Source organism: Schistocerca nitens, chromosome 4 (genome assembly GCF_023898315.1).
Source record: "Schistocerca nitens isolate TAMUIC-IGC-003100 chromosome 4, iqSchNite1.1, whole genome shotgun sequence".
Taxonomy (NCBI): domain Eukaryota; kingdom Metazoa; phylum Arthropoda; class Insecta; order Orthoptera; family Acrididae; genus Schistocerca; species Schistocerca nitens.
Genome location: NC_064617.1, coordinates 757,196,629 through 757,224,320, shown reverse-complemented (window position 1 = coordinate 757,224,320; position 27,692 = coordinate 757,196,629). Strand labels below are relative to the sequence as shown.

The 27,692-nt window shown below is 38.6% G+C and overlaps 1 protein-coding gene across 2 annotated transcripts in view; it reads right to left on the bottom strand.

Annotated features, from left to right (window-relative positions):
• Positions 1–27,692, bottom strand: part of LOC126253051 (ATP-binding cassette sub-family F member 3) — a 139,423-nt gene that overhangs the window by 33,817 nt on the left and 77,914 nt on the right. For both annotated transcript variants that reach the window (XR_007545890.1, XM_049954131.1), the window contains exons 8-12: positions 27,178–27,360; positions 26,609–26,782; positions 19,640–19,814; positions 19,037–19,217; positions 18,570–18,790 (exon numbers count right to left, since the gene is read on the bottom strand). Coding sequence is in view for 1 of the 2 variants with exons in the window: in XM_049954131.1 (XP_049810088.1) it covers positions 18,570–18,790; positions 19,037–19,217; positions 19,640–19,814; positions 26,609–26,782; positions 27,178–27,360 (934 nt within the window). In the remaining variant the exon portion in view is untranslated. The remainder of the gene's footprint in view (positions 1–18,569; positions 18,791–19,036; positions 19,218–19,639; positions 19,815–26,608; positions 26,783–27,177; positions 27,361–27,692) is intronic.

The following is a 27,692-nucleotide window of genomic DNA, read 5'->3' as shown; positions in this document are numbered from 1 at the left end:
ACCCCTGCAAACTCTTTAAAATTTCATATAAAGTTTTACTTAAGTTGATGCAGCACAGTACATACGCCAGGTAACAAACAGAAATACAGTTCTTTGTCAAGTGAAGATTTGAGATTGTAATATATGCAAAAATCTTTTTTTTCCACCAAATAGTTTTCGAAAAATTGGATTATTGATATTTCGTATCAGCCAGAACACCATCTCTCATCACAGACACAAGCATTTGGCGAGCAGTATAGCCATGACAAAAGGAAGTAGAAACACAAAGGCTCGGCTAACCGTGAGTTCTGCTGCAATATAGTATATCTACTGCTCAAAGGGTATGGGATGTCACACAGCGAGGCTGTACCATGAACTAACTTTGTCATGGGACTAGGTACAATCACATTCAAATTCAAACTAGTGCATGTTGTTACGAAGCAGTGCAAGCATGAAAATTGATCACGAAAAGAGATAACAGAAATTAGCTTTGTAGGAAATCATGACAAATGCTGTTTACAACATTAATTTTACTGACAATGAGAACCAGAAAGGTATGATAGTGTCGACAAAGAAAGCAACGGAAGGTGAAAGATGTTTGACAACCAGAAGTTAAATCACTCAATGGTGTGTAAATTAGAGAAGGATGGTGACAATCTCAAATGGAGCAGGATTCAAGTATGCGTTTGAAAGCAGAACAAGTAAAACGCACATAAATATTTCATTCATGATATCGATAAATGTATTATTAGACAGCAATTTCTGCGATGTCATAAACAACACTTATAACTGTCTCTGCACAAGTCAAACAAAAGTTGTGTTCTAGAACAGGAAATAAACATTGAGAAACAACTGTTACATCTATGGGATTTGATTTTAAAATATGTTTGAATAAATGAGTCATTTTTTTCAAACATATTACATTGTGAATAAATGTTGAAAAGTGATAATAACCAACAAATACTGTAAACAGCATCCATCAGGCAACATTTCATTGTTAAGAAAGTAGAGTTTTGCTTCATTGTCATTTCTTATCTACAAATACAACAGGAAAATTTCCATCATGCAAAAATCAATAGAAAAAAATTAAAAATGAATTTTTGGTATTAAGTAAGGAGCACTAAAGTTCTATTTATTCCATTGACAAAATTTGGCAAGAAAACTGTTCCCTCTCTATTGCCACCATACCCTCAAACTAAAGTGTACACAACTGGTCTTGCATCTTGCAAAAAGTAAGACTCGCAGTTGTCACATCTTTCATAGCACTCTCTGACCTGAAAAAATGTCTGATGTTTCTGCTACTAATACATAAATGTGTGTCACCTTGCCTAGTACAAGCCTTTCAATGAAATGCTACTTTGGTGACTAACTTGCCAATTTTGATGCTTTATGCATAAAATACGGGAAAGGCAACCACTCACCTACAAGAGACTTGTGTGTGGCGCATAGACACATGCAACAGAAAATAGTATAGTGAATACTGTTTTTTGTCCAGTATATCAATGTGCCACACATCACTCTACTGTAGATGAGTGGTTGCCTTTCCCTTATTTTAAGTATTGGTCAATCATGGAATCTTTATTATTGCTACATAATTTTGCTACTTTTATGTTCAAGTAGCTTTTCAGTTAGCCTTACGAGGCTGAGTGGATCTCCTTTCAGACCTTTCCACAAATATATATATATTGATGTGGTCACCGGGGATCAAACCAGAGACCTCAGCATTACCAGCCAATTATGCTAACCATGGTCAATTTGTTTTTGCAACTACAATATTGCTTTTTGTGTTGTGACATTAGGAAACTAACAGCTGTGTACTGCACCAAAAAGTGTGTGACTACTATTAGAGGAGAGATACTGTGATGGATGTAGAAACTGAAAATATAATGGAATCGGTTGGCATAGATTCGAGCAAAGGACCTGAATTGTCATCCATGACAAACAGCAGATGACAAATCAACAGTCACTGATGTGGGAAGCAGTGACATCACTAGGGAAGATAGTTTCATAGATACTGCCAGTGAAGTGTTGTGAGCAGTTAATGTGAAAAATATTGTACGTTCTGTTTCTATTCTGCTTCTAAATGGGTACTTCACTTGGTGGCACTCGATGGTTAGCACATCGCAATGCTCCAATTGTAAGATTACTGGAGAGAGTGCTAATGTTACCTCATCAACCTGTAGTCAGGTTACCAGTTTGGTCTGCTGAGTAATACATGAATCCATTTTTAAAACAGCAGCATACCAGACACAACAACATATCTTTAAAATACTATAATCTACTTGGCTTTAAATGTAGTGAATATAAGATACATTATTCTGTAAGCACCAAAAATATATTAACAGCAGTAGCTGTCAGCAGTATAATTAAAATACGGCAATATTTCTGGAAAACACTACATGATCTTTTGCTATATTACCTATGATAGAATAGGAAATTATTAAATAACTGTCTATGTGCCTTCTGGTATTAAAAATGTTGAAAAGTGAAACTGTAGTAACTGGAGATATGAGATAATTTACAAAGGCTGGATCAAAGGAGAAGAATTATATTTTAGAAGCAAATATTCATCACTTTACATTTACACACTGATTTTCTGTGTGAATTTAGTGTCTCTCATGATACGGCCACAGCGAAGAAGACTGAATCAGCAAGATGTTGAAAAATTCAGACAAGGTCATTGTGCAGGAAAGGGCTACAGTACAGTGATTTTGGTTGCGCAACTGTACAACATAAAAAAAAAAACTTTATACTTTTGCGATCACTTCGAATTTATTATCAAAGTGAAGATTGGGCTGAAAGTTTATTTTCCAAAGTAGGTTGACAGATGATTTGAAAAGTTATATTCAAATACCATAATTTAGTGATATGTGATTTATGTGCATACAACATTTATGAAGATGATGAATCAACATTGATTTCAAGTCAAAACAATGCTTAAATAACACGTTAAGAGCCATGTCAGCCACTGGTAAATGACACTAAACTTTCCATTCAGGCTGCGACAGTTGCCAGTGACTGACAGTGTAAAATACAATATATATAATGAAATAAAATTACACTGTTTTAAATTACAAGGTCATACTGAAAAGTAATGCCTCCAGATTTGTTATGTGGCAACTCCTAAAGCTTTTTAAATAAAACCGATGCTGTAGCCATCAAGTGTGGTCTGGTATTGTCATGCTGAAGGTGAGGGTACTCCAGGTCTGAACAAATTCTTAGAATTTGTGATTTTGGGTTTTCTGAGGATCTGTTTCTCATGCACTGACATAGTTATGTTACACACTGCCATGCTACAATTCGGAAACCTCTATCAGCAGAGGGTGGCAACTTGTGTCAGCAGAGTGGGAAAGTCAACCAAGTAATATGAATGACATGTACGAGTAATATCTCGACTGATATTGAGAACTGAATAAAAAAAATTGGAGCCATTACCTTGCAGCACAAGCTTGTACACTGTTTCACGTAACTACTTACAGTTTATTTTACTCTTACTTAAAGTTTTATTTATTGCACAACCGTATAATTAATGTGCTTAAATATTTCTGACCAAACAATTTTAACGTACTTTATTGAAACACAGTAACGACAAAAAACGTTGCCCTTCATGGATATCACAACATGCAGCAACTTGTTTAGTCCATTTTCTGGCAATTTCTCTATCACATTGTACTGCATTTTCTTTACAGTTCACATCTTCACACTGTACAATCTTTTCTGAGTTGTTCTTTTTAGAGTTTGTGTCTTTTTATTTTAGTATTTTCAATACTTCTAGATGGAACGTCTTTACCCCGGCAATTTGTGAGGTGCACAGCTAACTCCTCCTTGAATTCAGTAACAATATTCTAATTGGCGACATTTTTATACAAAATGCAAGCATTCAGAATTGCAGTATCCAGTCAGAGCTCAAAGGCTGGCTTTCTATACCACTTCATGGATATGCATAGTGGATGCTATAGGCAATGCTTTGGTCAAGTAATTCAGCAAATGCCTTTCTCTGTGAAAGTCTACTACAATTTGTAGTTTCAGGTTGTGTTATGGTTGACTTTCAACATTTAAAATATCTGATGAATTCTCTGTTGACAGCAGTAGTCTGTCCCACTTATTTTTCCATTTTGAAGTGCTTATTCCCATTTTATTCTTGTTCGCAGTTATTTTTTCCCATTTTAACTTTTTTGATACTACTTGCTGCAGATTCCCCCATCAATCTGAACATAATGTTCCCACTAAATGTATATTTTTGATTAATTTGTCTGCCAATTCCAAACTCTTAAACCAGTTGGTGTACAGCCCATGTCCCTTACTGCATAAATCTCTACACAGAGACGTTACAATTTTAGTGGGCATAGTGTTTTCCTTTTGTGGAGTTTTCCCTGTATACATACAAAGGGCATATGTGTAACCACATCCACATCACAGCTTAAATATTTTAATTCCATATGTGAGGTGCTTTTGTTTTAAACAGTATCTGAATATAATTTGGACACGAATGGAATCAATAATTCATCAATACTTACAGCTTCTGATGGACTATAACATTTAAATTTTTTTCCAAAGTGTGTGTATGTGGTTGCATTTTTGACAAATGTCTAGAACTATTACTCTTTCGGGACACGACTTATTTAAATTTTTCATATACGCAGGATCATGGAGTCATAAATGTAAGGATGGTAGTCTAACAAACTCCATCCATAGAATTAGCCTAAAATTCCACTTCAAATCGTTCTGTACGCATAGTCCCAGATATTTTACAGAAGTAACTGCTACCAGTGTTTGTTCTGCTATCATATAATCATACAATAAAGGATCCTTCTTTCTATGTATTCGCAATACATTACATTTGTGTATGTTAAGGGTCAGTTGCCACTCCCTGCACCAAGTGCCTATCCGTTGCAGATCTTCCTGCATTTCGCTGCAACTTCTCTGTATACTACAGGATCATCCACGAAAAGCCGCATGGAACTTCCGACACTAAATCATTTATATATATATTGTGAAAAGCAATGGTCCCATAACACTCCCCTGTGGCACGCCAGAGGTTACTTTAACGTCTGTAGACGTCTCTCCATTGATAACAACATGCTGTGTTCTGTTTGCTAAAAACTCTTCAATCCAGCCACACAACTGGTCTGATATTCCGTAGGCTTTTACTTTGTTTATCAGGCAACAGTGCGGAACTGCATCGAACACCTTCCAGAAGTCAAGGAAAATAGCATCTACCTGGGAGCCTGTATCTGATATTTTCTGGGTCTCATGAACAAATAGAGCGAGTTGGGTCTCATACAATCGCTGTTTCCGGAATCCATGTTGATTCCTACAGAGTAGATTCTGGGTTTCCAGAAATGATATGATACACGAGCAAAAAACATTCTAAAATTCTACAACAGATCGACATCAGAGATACAGGTCTATAGTTTTGCGCATCTGCTCGACGACCCTTCTTGAAGACTGAGACTACCTGTGCTCTTTTCCAATCATTTGGAACCTTCCGGTCCTCTAGAGACTTGTGGTACACGGCTGTTAGAAGGGGGGCAAGTTCTTTTGCGTACTCTGTGTAGAATCGAATTGGTATCCCGTCAGGTCCAGTGGACTTTTCTCTGTTGAGTGATTACAGTTGCTTTTCTATTCCTTGGACACTTATTTCGATGTCTGCCATTTTTTCGTTTGTGCGAGGATTTAGAGAAGGAACTGCAGTGCGGTTTTCCTCTGTGAAACAGCTTTGGAAAAAGGTGTTTAGTATTTCAGCTTTACGCGTGTCATCCTCTGTTTCAATGCTATCATCATCCCGGAGTGTCTGGATATGCTGTTTCGAGCCACTTACTGATTTAACATAAGACCAGAACTTCCTAGGATTTTCTATCAAGTCGGTACATAGAATTTTACTTTCGAATGCACTGAACACTTCACGCATAGCCCTCCTTACGCTAATTTTGACATTGTTTAGGTTCTGTTTGTCTGAGAGGTTTTGGCTGCGTTTAAATTTGCAGTGAAGTTCTCTTTGCTTCCACAGTAGTTTCCTAACTTTGTTGTTGAACCACGGAGGGTTTTTCCCATCCCTCACAGTTTTACTCAGCGCGCACCTGTCTAAAAAACATTTTACGATTGCCTTGAACTTTTTCCATAACCACTTAACATTGTCAATGTCGGAACACAAATTTTCGTTTTGATCTGTTAGGTAGTCTGAAATCTGCCTCCTATTACTCTTGCTAAACAGATAAACCTTCCTCCTTTTATATTCCTATTTACTTCCATATTCAGGGATGCTGCAACGGCCTTATGATCACTGATTCTCTGTTCTGCGCTTACAGAATCGATAAGTTCGGATCTGTCAGTTATCAGTAGGTCCAAGATGTTATCTCCACGAGTCGGTTCTCTGTTTAATTGCTCGAGGTAATTTTCAGATAGTGCACTGAGTATAATGTCACTCGCTACTCTGTCCCTACCACCCGTCCTAAACATCTGAGTGTCCCAGTCTATATCTGGTAAATTGAAATCTCCACCTAAGACTATAACATGCTGAGGAAATTCAAGTGAAATGTATTCCAGATTTTCTCTCAGTTGTTCTGCCACTAATGCTGCTGAGTCGGGAGGTCGGTAAAAGGAGCGAATTATTAACCTAGCTCGGTTGTTGAGTATAACCTCCACCCGTAATAATTCACAGGAACTATCCACTTCTATTTCACCATACTCATTTTTCAAATGACTGTGGAATTTCCAATATAACAATCTGTTCATCAGACAGTCTTTCAATAATATAACATCGCTCAAAATCTTCAGTCTGCACCCAGTCCTGGTTGTGTTAGCGAACACATAGACTTACGTTGAGGCTGTTCCAAATGACTGCTCATGCAATAGCTAAGTGCAAGTTGTTTGCAAAAATGTGTATATCAGTATCTGCGAAAACTGCGTAATGCTGATGTCTAAAAACTTAAGTGATTTCTTTAACTCTAATGGATATTTTGACTGAATTATGTTACAGCTGGTAAGAAGCTTGGGCTGTCATTGTCATTTGAAGAAGTTATTGCTGAGCATGGTGACTCGTAAGAACTGAGTAACTGAACTATTTGCATTGTATATTTACCTGGCGGATTACTACAAGACAGTACTGTAAGTGAACACTGATGGTTAGTATGAATATGAACAGTGTCTGAGCCACACTTAAGTATTTGCTGAGTCCTTGGTAGACAGTGTTTTATTAGATTGTGTTTCAATAACTTTACAATTTACCCTGGGTAATTCTGCCACTGAACTCTTGGTTGTTTGTGAATGCCAACCTGATTGTATATGTTAATCTCACAATACTGAAAAGTAGTTATTGTCCAAACAATAGAACATCTAAAGATAATAAAATATGTAAAAAAGTGGAACCAAAATTGTGGTGTTGTGTACTTTTTTCAACAAAATCCATTACATACTGGATAAGATTTCCAGCTGCAAGACAACAGACTGAATTGCTACCGAGAAGGCAACAAAGATTACAAAAAATCAGGTTGGCACCCTTACAACATGCTACACCTGTCTACCATCAGCTCACACCAGCCATTTCATGCTTTGGGATGGTACACTGGGTAATCAGGGGCAGTTAAGTTCACACAACCTCTACAGGCAAGCAACAGATGTGGCCTATCCGAACTCTAATGGGGTTCACTTCAGCAAAACCCATTAGGTTCTATTTAAGTAAGGTAGCATTTATTGAGCAGTTGACTACTGTATTTCAATTAACACAGTGGTCTTGTACACTAAATTTCATTAACTTGTGAGCAACTTAAATATACTTCATTTACTACTAGCACCATCAAATTATTGTCAATACCATTTCTGTGACTTTTTAATTAATGTTAGTGAAGGGAGTGATGGCTACTACTCTCATATTAAGAAGTCATCAACAAGAAAAATTGTGCAGACATTTGCATACCAAGCCACAAAAATGCATGGAGTAATTTCTCAGACAGAGACAAAATTTTCTTAAATGAATGAAAAATTTTCTCAAATATATAACAGATTTTCTAGCATTGATGATAAACTGCAGACAGACTTTGTGGAAGAAAAGTTAGAAAGATAAGTTTGAGTCAAAAGTTTAGCATTTACATACCAAACACGACATTCTAGAGAGAGAGAGAGAGAGAGAGAGAGAGAGAGAGTGTGTGGGGGGGGGGGGGGGGGAGATTAGCGAATGCAACTGGTATTTTAGATCATGTTGTGAATAAGAATGTTGAAACATTTACAGTCTTCAGAAATGAAAGGCAACCACCACAGAAATACAGACAAATATTAAGGAATGTTTACTTCAGGAGGAGCACAGATAGAAGGAAAGAAAGTAACGTTGGACTCCTGAATAATACAAAATGGGTGACATAGTTCTTGTCCAAATCCATAGATGTTGTATAGAAAGTGAGAAAGTAGTTAAAAAACCTCTGTCCACTACATGAATGACACTTTGTCGTTATCAGTATGCCACACCCCAATAGTGTTAGTTGTAATGGCACTTGTTAATGTTTCCAAAGAGGTAGACATACGATAAAGGAAGTGACCCACTGCAGCAGAGATGCTGTTGAATGAGAGTGATGTGACTTACTTTTTTTCTTTAAGTCATGAGAAAGAGAGGAGTCTGTGTTGTGTCATGAGTAAGAAAATACACAAACATTTTTATCACTCTTCATATTGTAACTCTTTTGTTAATAACATTGGATTTTGGCTTAATATAAAGAAAATGAAGTGAATTACAGTGCCTGTTCATTTATTTGACAAACAGTTCATCTCACTGTATCAAATTACGAGTTTCTTTCATTAGGTGACACAGTCAACAATTAGAAACTTCCAAGGTGGCTGTATTCGAGACGACCATTGCAGCAGTGTAAGTACTGACTAACAGTACAAGAAAGAAACAGTACTTACATGTCATGTATAAGATGAATATGAAGCAACAAGGCTTTAGTCAAAAATTTAAAAAAGAATACATGGAAGGCGAGCCACTATGGGCTGCTCATACATATAAAGCCACAGGTAGCAACAAACTGAGGCACCCACATTAGCAACTGCGGGCAGGTGAACATTATACCAAGAGTGCCATCTAGTAGCCTAAACATTAGTAGGCTACTTAACATTTAAAATATACACAGATGAATATTAAGATGAACAGTATTTAGTACATAAACTAACAGGTGAAGTTTTATTTGACAGCAGCAGTCACGGTAACTTTTTGTTTATATAAACGCTTAGTACAGTTTGAAGACTGAAAACTGAATAATAGTACAAAAAGAAACAGTACTTACATGCCACATATAAAATAAATATCAATCGATACAGCTTTAGACACAATTTTGAAGTAGAATGCGTGAAAATCAAGCCACTACAAGCTGCTCGTATATGTCGTGCTACAGTTAGCATCAGACTGAGGCTCCCGCATAACAACTGTGGGCAGGTGAACATCCACCGAGAGTGCCATCTAATAGCCGCAAGTACAAACTGGGTACTTAACATGCAAATAAAGGCAGACGAATACTATGATGAACATTATTCAGTACATGACGTAAAAGGCAGTATTTTGTTTGACAGCAGCAGATAAGGTAACATTTTGTCTACATCAGAGCTCTGAAGTACAGTTTTCATCCTTTAAACACCATTATAGAAAATACAAAGAGGGCTGAATGACACAGCCTGTAGAAAAATGAGATAACATGAAACACGGCCAATATAAACCATTTAATAAATGAAAAATCATGAGTTGATTTAGATGGAAAAAACATTTTGGTAACTGCATGAGGAAACCCGAGATCAAATGTCAAGTAACGACTTTATATCGTTTAAGAAGTTTTTATTACGTAATTGTAGCTGCTCATTGAGAATGAGGCTATCATTTCAAGAAAGGTGTTTAAAGATTTCTAATTCTTCAAAAATGTCTAATCTATGCCCTTTCTTCTTAGTGTGCAAAATGTTGATGTTGTGAACAGTAATCAGAAGGTGGTCGGCAAAAGACAAATTTTGTGTACTAGTGCCATTTTTCTTAAAAGATGTTCTTTATATCTGGTTGGAAAGGCACGTCCTGTTTGTCCTATGTAGTAAGGAGAGCAGGTGTCTCAGAAAATCTTATAGACGGCAGCATTTTTTAAAGAGGAACGAGTTTATTTTAAATTATGAATAAAGGTTCCCCCCCCCCCCCCCCCCCCCAAATTATTACTGATGGAAAAAGTAATGTTACAGTTGTATTTATTACAAAGAAGACATTGAATCTGATAGGAGATGGGCCCAAGGAAAGAATAGAAAAATATTTTTTTGGGTCGGATTCAATTATAGAGGTGCCAAGCATAGTCACTCTTAACAGTTTTCTTTGTAAAGATGTCATCCACTATGCCAGGTTCATATTCATTATTAACTGTTATAGTTTTGAGTAACTTAATTTCTTCATTGAATTTTTCTTTCGAGAGTGGGATAGAAGTAGCACTATGAATAGCAGAGTGAAAGTGTTTTTATGAGGTGGTGGGTGCATGGAAGGTGCAGGTACGACCTGATCAGTGTATGTTTCTTTAGTAGTCAAGCTGCTTCTCACTGTTGTCGTACCCTATGAACTTGAGAAAGCTCTGCTAGTGTGGCTAATTTGAAGCCATGCGCAAACAATTTCTAGTCAATATTTTATTTTTATTTATTGTTTTTGTTTACACCTGAAAGAGTTTAACATTTTTCTATACACAAAATAATTTTAATTCTTATATTAAAATTTATGGTCTGCCAGTGATGGAATAAATATTTTATGTAACAGCATAAAAGAAGTGGATTACTTAAGTGTCAAATGTTATTGTCCAAATGTCAACAGAACCCATTTTTGTAATAAAATTAAGGTGTGGTCATTGGAATGTCAAGAGAACTTTTTACTGTAATAAGTGGAAGATTGTGGTCAGTCAGATGTGACAGATCGCTTAAAGTAGAACCTAACTGCATACAGCATGTATTAAGTTTCGGTTGTAAAGAAAACAATGATAAATAATTATATGGAAATAATAGAAATTAGTAGAACTGATTCCATTAAAGTCTACACAGTAGCCTGCCTTAGAGAGAAAAATAAGGATAACAGTGAATACAGTAAAAAATACGTATATGCTAACTTGATATAATTCATAAACTATTAGCTTTCAAAAGGAAACCAATAATTATACGGTTGTTTTCAGTATATTTTTAATTGAACGGTACAAAATAAACATGATTATTACTGAAGTATTTGTTGTCTAACTAAAAGGAAGGATTATTCTTATACTATTTCATTATCAAGCTGATTGGCTTAGAAAGCAGAAACACACACAAGGCAAGTGTGAGGACAGAGAATTTGGATGAATTCATAAATTTTTCTCATAAACATTAGATATGTGAAATTTTACACACTTTTATAGTCTATAAATGAGCAAGCATGTGTATAATTAGTTTCCATTATACCTCTAATAATAAATAAATGGGACCAAAGCACTGAAGGAAGATTTCATTTCTACGCAGCTGATATCTTGTGTATGTTGAAATAGGGTTTGTATTTTTATACATGTCTGAGGTACTTAGTGGGCAGTGTGGGACAGATAGAGTATGAGCTTAGTCGCTGTTCAAACCAGAAGTCTGAACTTTTATGTAATGGAAGTTCAACAGTCAGAAATGGAAGAACAATTTTAATTGACATAAGAGAAGAATAAGAAATTATTTAATAAGTATTGACGTGCAATCTTGTATTAAAATGTTCAAAAGCAAATAAGCAACTGTCGAAGAAACTAGATAACAGATGAAGTCCAAGTCCAAATTTGGAAGGAGAAGAGTTATACAGGATGGTTATAATTAACTTTCACTTACTGAGCCAATGTGGACAGGGAACTATGAACCATATGGGTACCCAACTATATAGGAATGATGCTCAGACTAGGCACTGCAGGATTTGTGTTGTTCTTAGTTTAGGGTCATGACTTGCCATCGGGCAATGGTGCAGGTATGGCGAAATATGGCTGAAACGCACGTATCAGAGTGCATTTACAGTTGCAGTCAGTCAGCATGGGTCTGGACAAGGAGAGCAGCACTTCCCTGGTAAAGCTCTTTTATTGAAAAACCTCCAACAGCATTGCTCCTCCTCATGTGTTTTGACGTATGAAAGAAATACGAATAGGTCCTCTTGCTGCATCAGGGTTGAAGAACATGATTCAGAACCTCAAATTAATTGGTGATGTAGGAATTGTCCCTGGGAGAGGCCGATTGCCAACTGCATCACAAACTGCTAAGAAGTTACTGTTGTCATGGCTGACAACATTGGATGCAATGTGGGATCTTCAAGGAATGCACAAGCTGTCATGGCAGCTGAACATTCCATTGTCCACTGTTTGAAAACTGCTGTGAACACTTGTGGTATGGTACCCGTAAGGAAGGGTGCCGCTTATGCCGATGTAGAGCTCGCTGACACTCCTTAATTTCTTTTGTGACTCCCAGCGACCACCAAGGGACTGCCTTTCGCCAGGGGCACCCTAAAGAGTGAGGTATCACATTTTTTGTGGCAGAAGGGATTGTTGTAGGCACCTGCTCAACCATCACATTGATGTTCTTGTGTGGGAGAGATTCAATGGTGACAGCAGAGGTGAAAGTTTCCCAGTCTGCCTTGTTTAAAGCCCATCTGGACAGGCATCCGTGTGCCTGATGGCGGAGCAGTGACAGGAAGATGGGGATGTGCTCTCCAGTGGATAGATGGGAGAAGTCCTGGGCTGCAAATTGATAAACCAATGGCCGATTAACTACTAAGAGCCACACTGAAATGTATGGCAGCCACAGTATTTAACAGGCAGAGGTCAAACTGTGACAGTAAAGTTTTGACATCTCTCTGTCGGCCAGTAAGCACAGTGCCACCCCAAAAGGGGTTATGGGCCTTAAAATCTCCCAAAAGTAGGAAAGATTTAGGGAGTTGATCAATCAGTGCAGTTAATACATTCAGAGATACTACACCATCTGGGGTAAGATACAAGTTGCAGGCAGTTATTTCCTGTGTCGTCCTTATTCTGACAACCACAGCTTCAAGAGGGGTTTGAAGAGGCATTGTTTCACTACAGACTGAGCTTAGGACATAAACACAAACTCCAGCAAACTCTCAATTATAGTCACTACGGTTCCTGTAATATCCCTTAGCTGCGGAGGGCAGGGTTCCGCACTGCCGAGAACCAGGTTTCCTGCAGGACAATGCAGAAAGCAGGTGTAAAGCTTAACAGTTGCTGTAGCTCAGCCAGGCAGTGGAAAAAACCACTGCAATTCCACTGGAGGATGACGTCAAGAGACTGGGAAGGCATGGAACATTCAATGAGGCAGTTTACGCATCAAGGTCACCTGCTGCCACCAACTTATTGCCTGAGCAGTCTATATCCATTGTGTCTGAGGGTCCGGCGAGATCAAGGTCCTCAGCGGAACCCAGAATCTCCACCTCATCCGCAGATGCAGAGCTTGTAGAAAGTGGTGGTGTGGACGCCACTGCAATTCCCTTGGTCTTGGGGATATTCTTTTTGGATATCTCTCGTTGCTCTTTGGGTTTCCCTGGCTGAGAGGACTTCACTGGCTCAGTCTCTGGGACTGAGGATGAGCATGATGTCCTACGACCAGATGCTTTTGGGCTCTTCAGCAACTGGCAGGTGTCATCTTTCCCACTAGCAGAAACCTGGGAAGCAAGTGACCCAAGGGACCCCTTTCTAGCGAGAGGAAACAAAGACGACTTACACTTCTCCAGTGCAGAAATGGGGACTGATATCCACAATGCTTGGGAGGGGGGGGGGGGGGGGAGGTGTTGCTCCTGAAGTAGGTGGTGAGGAGCAACAGGGAGGGAAATGCCCCCCATGCAGATGTAGTCTTCCGGCTCAGACAGGTGACTGGGGTTGATGGAGCTGATGGGGCTAGAACTGTTGTTGTGGCAGCGTAACACGATGTCATACAGACAGGATGTAGGTGTTCAAATTTCCTCTTAGCCTCATTATAGGTCATTCGGTTCAGGGTCTTTTACTCCATGATTTTCCTTTCTTTCTGGAGAATCTTGAAGTTAGGCGAGCAAGGTGACTGGTGCTCTTCGCAATTGACACAGATGGGAGGCGGGGCACATGGAGTATTGTGATGTGATGGGCGTCCGCAATCTCGACATGTGATGCTGGAAGTACAGCGGGAAGACATATGGTCCAACTTTCAGCATTTAAAGCACCACATTGGGGGAGGGATATAGGGCTTTACATCACAGCGGTAGACTACCACCTTGACCTTCTCAGGTAATGTATCACCTTCAAAGGCCAAGATGAAGGCACAGGTGGCACCCTTTATCCTTCAGACCCCGGTGGGCATTCCGAACAAAATGTCAACCTCACCATTCTAAATTGGAGCGCAGCTCCTCACCCGACTGCAAAAGAAAGTCCTTGTGAAATATAATACCCTAGACCATATTTAACCTCTTATGGGGCATGATGGTTACAGAAATATCCCTCAGTGTGTCACAAGCGAGCAACACCTGTGACTGGGCACAGGATTTTATTATTATTGTTATTATTATTATTTCTCAGACATTATGTCAGGTCAAAAATGGAAAGTGACGCGGACCTTGATCAAGCGTGACTTCCTTTTAAATGTACGGTATATGTTATATTGCTTTTAGGAACTTTCGGGTAATTTAACATGTATCAATAATTACGGATTTCTGTAGTTGTATATATAAGTTTTGATGTAGCTGTATTGCATTGATGTACTGGTGGATATTGTGTGGTATGACTCCTGTAGTTGATAGTATAATTGGTATAATGTCAACTTTATCCTGATGCCACATGTCTTTGACTTCCTCAGCCAGTTGGATATATTTTTCAATTTTTTCTCCTGTTTTCTTTTGTATATTTGTTGTATTGGGTATGGATATTTCGATTAGTTGTGTTAATTTCTTCTTTTTATTGGTGAGTATGATGTCAGGTTTGTTATGTGGTGGTGTTTTATCTGTTATAATGGTTCTGTTCCAGTATAATTTGTATTCATCATTCTCCAGTACATTTTGTGGTGCATACTTGTATGTGGGAACGTGTTGTTTTATAAGTTTACGTTGTAAGGCAAGCTGTTGATGTATTATTTTTGCTACATTGTCATGTCTTCTGGGGTATTCTGTATTTGCTAGTATTGTACATCCGCTTGTGATGTGATCTACTGTTTCTATTTGTTGTTTGCAAAGTCTGCATTTATCTGTTGTGGTATTGCGATCTTTAATAATATGCTTGCTGTAATATCTGGTGTTTATTGTTTGATCCTGTATTGCAATCATGAATCCTTCCGTCTCACTGTATATATTGCCTTTTCTTAGCCATGTGTTGGATGCGTCTTGATCGATGTGTGGCTGTGTTAGATGATACAGGTGCTTGCCATGTAGTGTTTTCTTTTTCCAATTTACTTTCTTCGTATCTGTTGATGTTATGTGATCTAAAGGGTTGTAGAAGTGGTTATGAAATTGCAGTGGTGTAGCCGATGTATTTATACGAGTGATTGCTTTGTGTATTTTACTAGTTTCTGCTCGTTCTAGAAAGAATTTTCTTAAATTGTCTACCTGTCCATAATGTAGGTTTCTTATATCGATAAATCCCCTTCCTCGTTCCTTTCTGCTTAATGTGAATCTTTCTGTTGCTGAATGTATGTGATGTATTCTATATTTGTGGCATTGTGATCGTGTAAGTGTATTGAGTGCTTCTAGGTCTGTGTTACTCCATTTCACTATTCCAAATGAGTAGGTCAATATTGGTGTAGCATAAGTATTTATAGCTTTTGTCTTGTTTCTTGCTGTCAATTCTGTTTTCAGTATTTTTGTTAGTCTTTGTCTATATTTTTCTTTTAGTTCTCCTTTAATATTTGTATTATCTATTCCTATTTTTTGTCTGTATCCTAGATATTTATAGGCATCTGTTTTTTCCATCGCTTCTATGCAGTCGCTGTGGTTATCCATTATGTAATCTTCTTGTTTAATGTGTTTTCCCTTGACTATGCTATTTTTCTTACATTTGTCTGTTCCAAAAGCCATATTTATATCATTGCTGAATACTTCTGTTATCTTTAGTAATTGGTTGAGTTGTTGATTTGTTGCTGCCAGTAGTTTTAGATCATCCATGTATAGCAAATGTGTGATTTTGTGTGGGTATGTTCCAGTAATATTGTATCCATAATTTGTATTATTTAGCATGTTGGATAGTGGGTTCAGAGCAAGGCAGAACCAGAAAGGACTTAATGAGTCTCCTTGGTATATTCCACGCTTAATCTGTATTGGCTGTGATGTGATATTATTTGAATTTGTTTGGATAGTAAGTGTGGTTTTCCAATTTTTCATTACTATGTTTAGGAACTGTATCAATTTAGGATCTACTTTGTATATTTCCAATATTTGTAGTAACCATGAGTGGGGTACACTATCAAAAGCTTTTTGGTAATCAATGTATGCATAGTGTAGCGACCTTTGTTTAGTTTTAGCTTGATATGTCACCTCTGCATCTATTATTAGTTGCTCTTTACATCCTCGTGCTCCTTTGCAACAGCCTTTTTGTTCTTCATTTATAATTTTGTTCTGTGTTGTATGTGTCATTAATTTCTGTGTAATGACTGAAGTTAATATTTTGTATATTGTTGGTAGGCATGTTATGGGGCGATATTTTGCTGGGTTTGCTGTGTCTGCTTGATCTTTAGGTTTCAGGTAAGTTATTCCATGTGTAAGTGTATCAGGGAATGTGTATGGCTCTGCAATGTAACTGTTAAATAATTTAGTTAGATGTGAATGTGTTGAGGTGAATTTCTTTAGCCAGAAATTTGCTATTTTATCTTTTCCAGGGGCTTTCCAATTGTGAGTAGAATTAATTGCTTGGGTGACTTCATCTTGCAAAATTATCACTTCAGGCATTTGTGGTATCATCCTGTATGTATCTGTTTCTGCTTGTATCCACCGTGCATGCCCGTTATGTTGTACCGGGTTTGAAAATATGTTGCTCCAAAAGTGTTCCATGTCTTATGTTTGGTGGATTGTCTATTTTAATGTGTGTGTGTGTTATCTATTGTCTGGCAAAATTTCTTTTGGTTTGTGTTGAATGTTTGGTTTTGTTTCCTTCTATTTTCACTTTTTTTTTATCTTCTAAGTCGTTTGGCCAATGTTTGTAATTTCTGCTTCTTTTCATCTAATTGCTCTATCACTTCTTGTTGTGAGATTTTACCTAACCTTTTTCGTTTTTTTTTTTTTTTCCTGAAATTTTATTTCTTATAAATTGTGTTAGCTGTCCGATGTCTTTTCTCAGTTTTTCTATTCTGATCTGTAGCCTGTGTTGCCATGCTGGTTTTGTGGGTTTCTTCTGTGTGTTGGTTGGTTCTGATCTCTGCCTAGTGTGTATATTTAGTGTATTGAGTGCTCCTATATAAACCAGTAGTTGTAACTCTTCCATAGTTGTGTTTTCATTTATTTTGTTGTGTATGATTGTGTTGATATTATTATTATTATTATTATTATTATTATTATTATTATTATTATTATTATTATTATTAAGACTGACCAAGATTTCATTTTGGTTAAGCCCTCCACTGCCACAAACTTGTTCTACAAATGCTCACCAAAAAAAACTGAGGCTTCATCATCATGAAAGATTCCCCATCAGCTCTCGAACATACAAGGTATCGGGTCAAATAAGAGCTGCTGCCATCCTTAGCCTGACGTTCCTCCCTTGGTGTGGCCAGGGATGGAAACGATTTGGGGTTGTACTTCTGTGCACTGAATTGAGCCTGTGAACGCTTAGAGACTGCTGGTGTTTGACCACCAGCAAGAGATGATGTACTATGTTTCATCGCGTGTCATCCATCCTGATGCCGCCCACTCCAACCAGGGGTTCTCCACACAGGCGTCACCCAGCCGCGAAGGCCACCACCTGGCAGCATGGCCATTGCCGGGAGTCCCGATGCCCCAGGGTGATGGGCATCTACTCCTCGGATACGTGGGGAGCTAATGGCGCAGGCATCAGCAGACCGATTCCTGTATGGCCAGGGGGTTACAGCCAACAGGGTACATGGCCGCCCCACCGCAACGGACTAGCTACTGTACTGGATATCAGGTGCATACAAGCAAAGTAGTCCATCATCATCAGCAGCATAGAAAACAATACTGCACAATTGATGGAAAGATACGCACCCAGGAGGGTAACCTCGCCCAACAGTTGGAGAATGAGCAGAAGTGCAGATCCACATCGAAGGATGGGCATGACGGACACAATGCACCATGTAAGGTGCCCTTCCCCAATTGGCTCGCTCTTCCCGAAAATTTTGAAAAAAAATGGAGGTCAAACCCTACAGGGGACCATCACATAAAGGCCGAAATGTTTGAGACTCCTTTTAGTTGCCTCTTACGACAGGCAGAAATACCTCGGGTCTATTCTAACCCCCGTACCCCCCAGTGACGAGGCTAAAGGAATCTCACTATTTTCAGCCTGTAATACAAAAATGGAAACAAAGTGGTCCAATACAGGACATAAACAACTAATCAAAAATTGAGTGCAGCAATAAACTTAATATTTATTACATAAAAAATTCCCAATGGAAGATCAGTAATAAAAATTACTCACAGTGAATTTATTTATTGCTTTTCCTAGGGCTTCAATAGTCTCTATGTCTAGATGATTTGTTGGTTCATCAAGCACCAAGAAGTTTGGATTTCCCATACACATCCTGGAAAATGCTACTCGCGATTTTTGTCCTCCTGAGAGACTTCCAACTGTCTGGAGGGCCATGTCTCCAGTAATACCAAAACTTCCCAGCTGCCGCCTGTACTCCTCTATGGGTTTACCTAAGAAGAAAAAAAATTTTGCAATAAAATAATGCAAAAATTCCATATCTAAAATTACACATTTTCCTTCATCTGCAGGCATACACACAAGCATGGCTGCAGCAAATGCTACAATAGTCAGTGATAGAACCAACAACATAGAACACATTCAGTGTCTGTAACAATACTTCTCCCCACCCATAATACTAAATATAATGAACCATTCCATAACTGTAAGACACGAATTTAAGAAAATATACCAAGTACCTGGATAAGAAGACTGGAGTAATTCCACTGATGAGACATTCATTTCCAACTGATCCACATGATGTTGACTAAAATAGCCAAATTTCAAATTCCGATGAACATGCCGCATTCCCTTTGTGGGTGTCAGCATGCCCATTATGATTTTAAGTAGAGTCGTTTTACCGGCTCCATTGTCACCAACCTAAACATAATGCTAACATCTTCAAATAATCATGTAACTTTAAGTATAAGTATGCATGTTTGTACTGTACTATAATTATAAGTAATACTACTCTTTTTATGACATGTTAAAAAGTAATGGAGCAACTTTTCAGTTTGGCACACATGACAATGAACTGAAATAATTAAAAAACATTGTGGCTGGGTGCTACATATCTACAACAACATGGTTGTCTTAACATCTGAGCATTCCCACTATCATGTTTATGAATAATTAAATTATACGCAAATTACTGCAGTAACAATGAAAAAGGAAGATGAATTAAATAATGATACTGTGCAGATTTTTGATTCCCAAAACCCAAACATTAATTTTAAAATATTATTTTCTACACCAAAACAGAACTGTACAGTTGATAGTTATTTAATTAAAGTAGGACATACTATGCAAATTCTGGAGTCTAATGTAGCACCAAGGTTGACATCAGTGAAAATTGGCATCTCAGACGTGTATCCAAAAGATACTTCATTAATCTGTAGAATTGGTGGTGACAGTGGTTCAGCATCAGGAAATTTCAGAACAACTTCAATTTCTTTCTCTATGGGTTTGAGTTCTGGCCTGAAAAGCATAGTCAAAATATTAATGTCTGTTGTGCCACATTAACAATTTTGAAGTGTTTGGAAAAACATACGTGTTTCAACTGTGTGACAAAAGAAGGCTGCTTAATATGTGAAATATTTAAATCTATCTCCAAGTTAAGAAACACACCATTGTCAAGGCAGTTCTGTAAATTATCATAATACTAGGATTTTAATATTATTATGAAAAGTTGCTACTCACCATATAGCAGAGATGCCAGGTCACAGATAGGCACAACAAAGAGACTGTCACAAATAAAGCTTTCGGCCAGTAAGGCCTTTGTCAACAACAAACACAAACACACGAAAGCGCGCGTGCAAATGCAACTCACACACACGACTGCAGTTAGCAGCAACACCAGCGCAAGATAGGAGTGGCGACTGGGTGGGGGTAAGGAGGAGGCTGGAGCAGGGAGGGGGAGGGATAGTATGGTAGGGGTGGTGGACACTGAAGTGCTGCAGGTTGATGGAGGGCAGGGGAGAGGTGGAGGGGCAGGGGCGGGGGTGATTAACGGAGAAGGAGAGAAGTATAAAGACCGGGTGTGATGATGGAATTGCAACTGTGTATTGCTGGAATGGGAACAGGGAAGAGGCTGGATGGGTGAGGACAGTGGCAAACAAAGGTTGAGGCCAGGAGAGTTACAAGAACATAGGATGTATAGCAGGGAAAGTTCCCACCTACACAATTCAGAAAAGCTGGTGTTGGTGGGAAGGATCCTTACAGCACATACTGTGAAGCATGTCATTGAAATGAAGGATGTCATGTTTGGCAGAGTGTTCAGCAACAGGGTGGTCCACTTGTTTCTTGACCACAGTTTGTCAGTGGCCATTCATGTGGACAGACAGCTTGTTGGTTGTCATGCCTACATAGAATGCAGCACAGTGGTTGCAGCTTAGCTTATAGATCACATGACTGGTTTCACAGGTAGCCCTGCCTTTGATGGGACAGGTGATGTTTGTGACAGACTGAAGTAGGTGGTGGTGGGAGGATGTATGGGACAGATCTTGCATCTAGGTCTACTACAGGGGTATGAGCCATGAGGTAAGGGATTGGGAGCAGGGGTTGTGTAAGGACGGACGAGTGTATTGTGTAGGTTCGGTGGACGGTGTAATACCACTATGGGAGGGGTGGGTAGGCCATTTCTTGTTTCAGGGTACGACGAGAGGTAGTCGAAACCCTGGTGGAGAGTGTAATTCAGTTGCTCCAGTCGTGGGTGGTACTGAGTTACGAGGGGAATGCTCCTCTGTGGCCTGCACTTCACTTCACTGTCCGCCACCCTTACCACACTATCCCTCTCCCTCCCTGCCCCGGCCTCCTCCTTACCCCCACCCAGTCCACTCCCATCATTCAATGGTGCTGCTGCTCACAGTGTCGTTTCAGTCGCCTGAACTGCAGTCTGTGTGTGTGTGTGTGTGTGTGTGTGTGTGTGTGTCTCCTTTGTTGACGAAAGCCTAACTGGCCGAAAGCTTTATTTGTGACAGTCTTCTTCTTGTGCCTATCTGCGACTCAGCTTCTCTGCTATATGTTGAGAATCTGTTAGGATATCCTTCATTTCAGGGTATGGCCTGATAATCACAACCCTGGCAGAGGATATGGTTGTCATTCCAGTCCAGGGTGATGGGATGGGTGGGCACTCCTTTTTACCTGATTCTTAGGGGCATCATATTATTGGGGATATGTGATGATATGGCATGGGAAATCTGCTTGTGGACTAGGTTTTGGGGTAGCCCTTATTTGTGAAGACCCTCATGTGAGATACCGGGCAATAGAGTTTTCGTCACTGTAGATACTCCATGAACAGGCGGCCAAGTTCTATGGGAGAGATTTTTGTGTGTGGAAGGGATAATAGCTCATGAAATGTAGGTACTACTGGTGGTTAGTGGGTTTAATATGGACAGGGGTGTGGATGGAGCCATCAGACATATGGAGCTCTACATCCATGAAGGGGCACACTGGATTGAAGAGGATCAGATCAAGTGGATGGGAGGGAAGGTGTTGAGATTGTCAAAGAATGAGCAAGTATTTACATTCTACCAGGCTTTCCCTACTATAGATGAACAATTATTTCTGTTAGATGATCAGTGACAAAGAGTTGTAATAAAAGAGTGATGTAATTTTAGGGGTACATACCCCACTTGGTACAAACAGAAGTCTTACAGCATCACTGTGTGTGTGTGTGTGTGTGTGTGTGTGTGTGTGTGTGTGTGTGTGTGTGTGTGTGTCCATCTGTCTGACTATTAAGACCGCTTTCTCTTATGAATGGGTAGAGGTGTCGAGTTGAAATTTCAGTCACATACTAAGGTATATCATTCTTTAGCAGTGTGAAAAATTTCAGCTTTTAAGTCCATCCAATCAAAAGATATGGCAATCTGTATCACGCATTCCATTACCCACAAACTCGCTCATCAAAACCTATAGAGGAGTTCCCACTGACCTATAATAATAAAATTTGACAAGAAGCAAGGCTTCACAGAACAAGTAAAGGAAAAATTCAAAAATTGTTAATTTGTAAGTATACCACATACATATTTTTTCGCCATTTATTGTCTGCCTGCCTGTCACGACCCCTTGTCCTGAGGAACAGTTAGAGATATCAAATTCACTCATCAAAGTGCATAAATGAATTATCTACATAAATATTGGGCCTGGTGATCTAGCAGTAAAGCACTTGGATAGGAATCAAAAGGTCTTGGGATCGAAATATGTCAGATCACGGATTTTTCAGTCTGTTTACAGCTAGCCTTCTCCTCTCAATATTGTGAAGAGTCACCAAAAATGTTAAATTTTAGTCCTCCTTGCACTGCTTCCACAACTGGGGCAGGTTAGGACATGTAAGTTGCCAAAGTGGCGTCCAACAAATACTTACAAGAGGGCACTGAGCTACATGAAATAATCATGAATATACATAATTACGTTCATACGGAGCCTCCCAGAATTAAAGTCCTATCAGCATTGCTCTCTTCTTTTTTTTAATTATATGCCAGTAAGTGGATGTTCTTATCATAAGTTAAATAAAACCTGAAGCTTGACTCCCTCCCCCCCCCTCCCAAATAGTACAACCAGCTGAGTGATTTTGACAACACACAGAGCAGATGTGTTTCACCACCATTCAAAGGCAATGGGCAGCCTAGTTTATATTGTTGCCTCAGAGGTGACATCTGAGGATCCAGTAATTATTTAAACATGGGGGCTTTTTATTTGTTAAGATATAATAAACAAGTGTGTTGTCATCTAAACTCTGAAAACTGGTTTCACACAGCTCTACACCAGTCTGTCCTGCACAAACTCCACCTACGCATAACTGTTCCAACTCACATGAAACTCATTTGTTTACTATAGTCAGTACTTAGTATCTGTACAGTTGTTTGCCTAACAATTCCCTCTGTTACCAATCTGACCATTGCATAATGCTACAGGATGTGCTCTGTATCAACCTATCCCTTCTTTTAACGAAGACCTAACATACACTTCTTTTCTCACCAAGTCAATTCAGTGTCTGTTCATCAGTTGCACTTCAAATATTTTTAGAAAAGATTTTCAAACACTTAAACTTACATTACATGCTAACATATTTCTCTTTCTCAGAATTATTATTTTTTTTTTTTTCAATTGCTTATATCCTTTTTACTTTCACCTTAGTCAATTGTTTAGCTGCCCAAACAGCAGAACTCTTACTATTATGACAGTTTCAATTAGTTACTGTTGATAGTTGTCCATTTTTGTTATGTGCAGTACTCATTCGTGACAGTCAGTACTCATTTGTGACAGTAGTTTGCTATGCAATGGGCTGCAAATGTTGAATTTATTTGAACTGGAAATTACTAATCACAATTAATACAGAAATGAGGCTGCAAACATACAATGAGGAGATAAGTATAATAAATATGCATTCCTTTTGGTCTTACCCCAGAGAGCACAGCAACAGCTGAGTAAAATACATTCAAGTGATGTGTGGACAGAGAGACTGATGAATTCCTACCAGAATCGGGGCTGTGTGTCATAACCAAACAGAATATACTTTATTAAAAAACTGTGTCAGTTGCAAAATTAATAAACATCCATAAACAACAGGAAATAAGGCTTCCAATTATGTAAGCTGGGAAGACTAATAGTCTATGATGTGAAAGCACAGTATACCAAATAACTGAATGACAATGTAAACAGACTGCATAATATTGGGGGGGGGGGGGGGGGGAGAGAGAGAGAGAGAGAGAGAGAGAGAGAGAGAGAGAGAGAGAGAGAGAGAGAGAGAGAGAGAGAGAGAGAGAGAGAACAGAAAAAAGGGGGGCAAAGGGGGCGCAAAGGGGGGGCAAAGGGGGGGCAAAGGGGGGGGGGGGAAGGGGGGGCAAAGGGGGGGGGGAAGGGGGGAAAGGGGGGGAAAAGGGGGGGAAAGGGGGGGAAAAGGGGGGAAAGGGGGGGAAAGGGGGGGAAAGGGGGGGAAAGGGGGGAAAGGGGGGAAAGGGGGGAAAGGGGGGAAAGGGGGGAAAGGGGGGAAAGGGGGAAAGGGGGGGAAAGGGGGAAAGGGGGGGAAAGGGGGGGAAGAAAAAAGCTTGATCTGATGCTATCACTTTTTGTCATTTTTGATAACACAGTATCAAAATAGGGTACAGTGGAATACGGATGAGTACAGGGCAGTTTCTTGGTACCTTTCTTCGAAGTTGATGTGACTATCAATGCTTCACAAACCTTCTCATACTTTAAGATTGTCCACACCACTCCAACCACATTTTGATCATGTGTTACAGATTGAGTCAATTCATGTACTGAGGCCTCTCTCCTTTCAAGATGGTGACCTGACCGTGATTAAGTGCATAATGCTGAAATGTAGATACTATTGGAGGAGGTTCTGTGTGTCATACAACCAAACACAAAAAGCATAGATACACATCATTTGGAAAGACCTTGTTAACCCAAGGAAAAAAGTTTTTTTCTATGAGGGTACCAATGTTTTTGGCAGAGGAGTACACTGCACAAGGTACTTAAGAGATTTCAGCTACCACCACCACAATCCCCCAACACCTAAAGATTATGCCTTGTTGCTGCAAGGACTGCATTTTGGATAGTTACTTTGAGGTTTCTTTGCTCACTGGCTGCTTTTAAAACATCACTGGATGTTCTGCCTGTAAAGGGGGTCGTTATTGGCCTTCTGCAAATCCACATGTCAATCATTTCTAAGCTATTTCTGTCCATCTTCACCCGTGTTCAGTTTTCACAGCCATACAGCTGTGTGCACTCGAGGTGAACAACTGATAAATTGTGTTTTTTTAATTTTCTATAATAAATTTCTTTAGTGATCATTATTTTCTTTCACTGACAGCATGCATTTTTGCTGTTGTCTTCGGTAACTAACATGCCTAAATAACCCTTTTCTTTAATAATTCTATTTCTTTTGATTATGAGGTCAACTGTTTTCATTTTTTGTTTATTATTATAATTTTGGTCTTCTGCATATTAACATTTACCTTCACAATTTTTGCCAATTTAGAAAGCTTTTTCTGCATACACAAGAAATGTACATACATCCTTCATCTCTTGTGCGCAATGATTATGTTATGTAAACTTCTTGGTTTTAAATTTCTTTGGCAGAAAATGTAACTTATTTACTATACAACAATGACATTTTGTGACCGATTTACAACAGGAAGCATTATCAAGGAAGCATTATCAATTTTCAGTACCACAATACAGCAAAACTACTGCTCAGTTTGCTCTAAGTATTTTTACTATCTTCACACACACCTATAAGTTGCATCATTAATTCGCTCAACTATCAACAGTTCAAACCACAACATAAGCTCTTGGCTTCCTCACATGCTGCTGCAACAAACCAAAAATGCTTTTCACTACCAACAAGCATGTAGAGGATGCCATCCATCTGACAATGCTGGTTGACCATCAAAACATTTAGTGGATAAAACAATACTTTAAAACTGATGGAGAATTATACATTTTTTAAAAATGTCACTGTCTGCTTCACACACAGAACAAGGTGAAGATTTTGTAATGTGTTCTTTCATATTAAAAAAATAAAAAATAAAAAAAGTACTCTAACACAGTGATCAATAATTTGTACTAACTGGTTAATTTTAAAAGGCTTACAAGTTCTTGAGCACTTTTTTTTATAGCTTTGTTCACATTCTGTGTAACTATCTTGTTCCATCACATGTCAGAGGATGGTACGATCAGCGGATGAACAGTTCCTGCAGGTACAAGCAATCTGAGTCTAAAGATATTTGGAGAATAGGTTTAGTAAGTTCATTTGTAAATTTGAGAGATGCAAAAAGTAAAATAAATGAGAGGTGCTGGAACACTTTCCTACTGTTCCTTCACACAAAGTGAACAGTGATAACATTCCAAAATGAAAAATTAAACTACACGTGAAAAAATGTTGATAAAAAGAGTGGGAGCAATAGGAACAAAAAATGAACTAAAGAGAGAAAAACTGCATTTTACAGTTTAACAAACAGGTAACAGACTCATAATACTGTGGGAATGAAAGATTAATTCCCAAGGGTAGCTAACTGGAGAGAGTAAGATCAGGAAACGATGGAATGGGTACTAATAGAAATCGGCAAGTGCATGAGAGGGAGAAAATGATCATGTTAGATGAATATAGCTGCAAAAGACAGCAGTTTTGTGATATTTGAGACATTGTATGGTTCCTTCAATAGGTTATTAAAATTAATATTGTGCTTTTATGTAAAATACAATGCAGACCTATTTAATAACAGCCAATACACCACAATCTACTCCTATGCATCTGAGATACTTACAGTTTTTCAAGCATCTTGATTTTGCTCTGAACACTTGAAGCCCTATTTGCATTATAGCGAAATCTGTCAATGAATTCTTGAACATGGGCACGATGTTGCTGTTGAGCCTCAAACTCCCGCTGCTGATTTCGTAATTTTTCTGTTTTAGTCTTATCAAAATTCTCGTAGTTCCCCCTGAAATTAACATTAAAAACAAAATAATATAACCAAACAGTTATTATATTTATCAAAAGGTGAGCTCCAGGAAGTAATTGCTGATACTGTATGAATGTAACAATGACGAGCTCCAGTCAATACATTTTTTGAAAAAATATCATTCTGCATTATACTCATGCCTCATCTCAAGTAGAATATTTTACAGCTCGCAGAAAGAGAAGTAAACTACACTAACAGCAAGAAACAGATGGCTTTATTTAGAAGAAAAGAAACAACTATCCATTCTTTTCACTGTGCAGTTTTGCTTGCACATTACACTTTTGCAAGTGTGAGGCATGGATGCACTCCTTTAATCAACATTTCTGGAAACATATGCTTTATTACTGAAATAATGATTATTAATTTGAACTTACCTGTAAGCTTCTATACGTTGGGAATGTAGGTGAAGAATATCAGTGGGCACTGTGTCAAGAAAGTGCCTATCGTGAGACACAACCAGTAACGTGGTGGGCCAGTTCTGCAAGTAATTTTCTAACCATATGATGGCTTTTATATCCAACATATTAGTAGGCTCATCAAGTAACAGCAGATCAGGTCTGGAACATCACAAACCAAAGAATTACTGAATTTTAACTAGCATTACACGGTACATGATCAACAGTTTAGACAAGAAGAGTATAGCAGCTTTCAAAATATGGTGCTACAGAAGAACACTGAAGATTAGATGGACAGATCACGTAAATAATGAGGAGGTACTGAATAGAATTGGAGAGAAGAGGAATTTGTTGTACCACTTGACTACAAGAAGGGATCGGTTGGTAGAACATGTTCTGAGGCATCAAGGGACAGCAATTTAGTATTGGAGGGCAGTGTAGAGGGTAAAAATCTTAGAGGGAGACCAAGAGATGAATACACTATGCAGATTCAA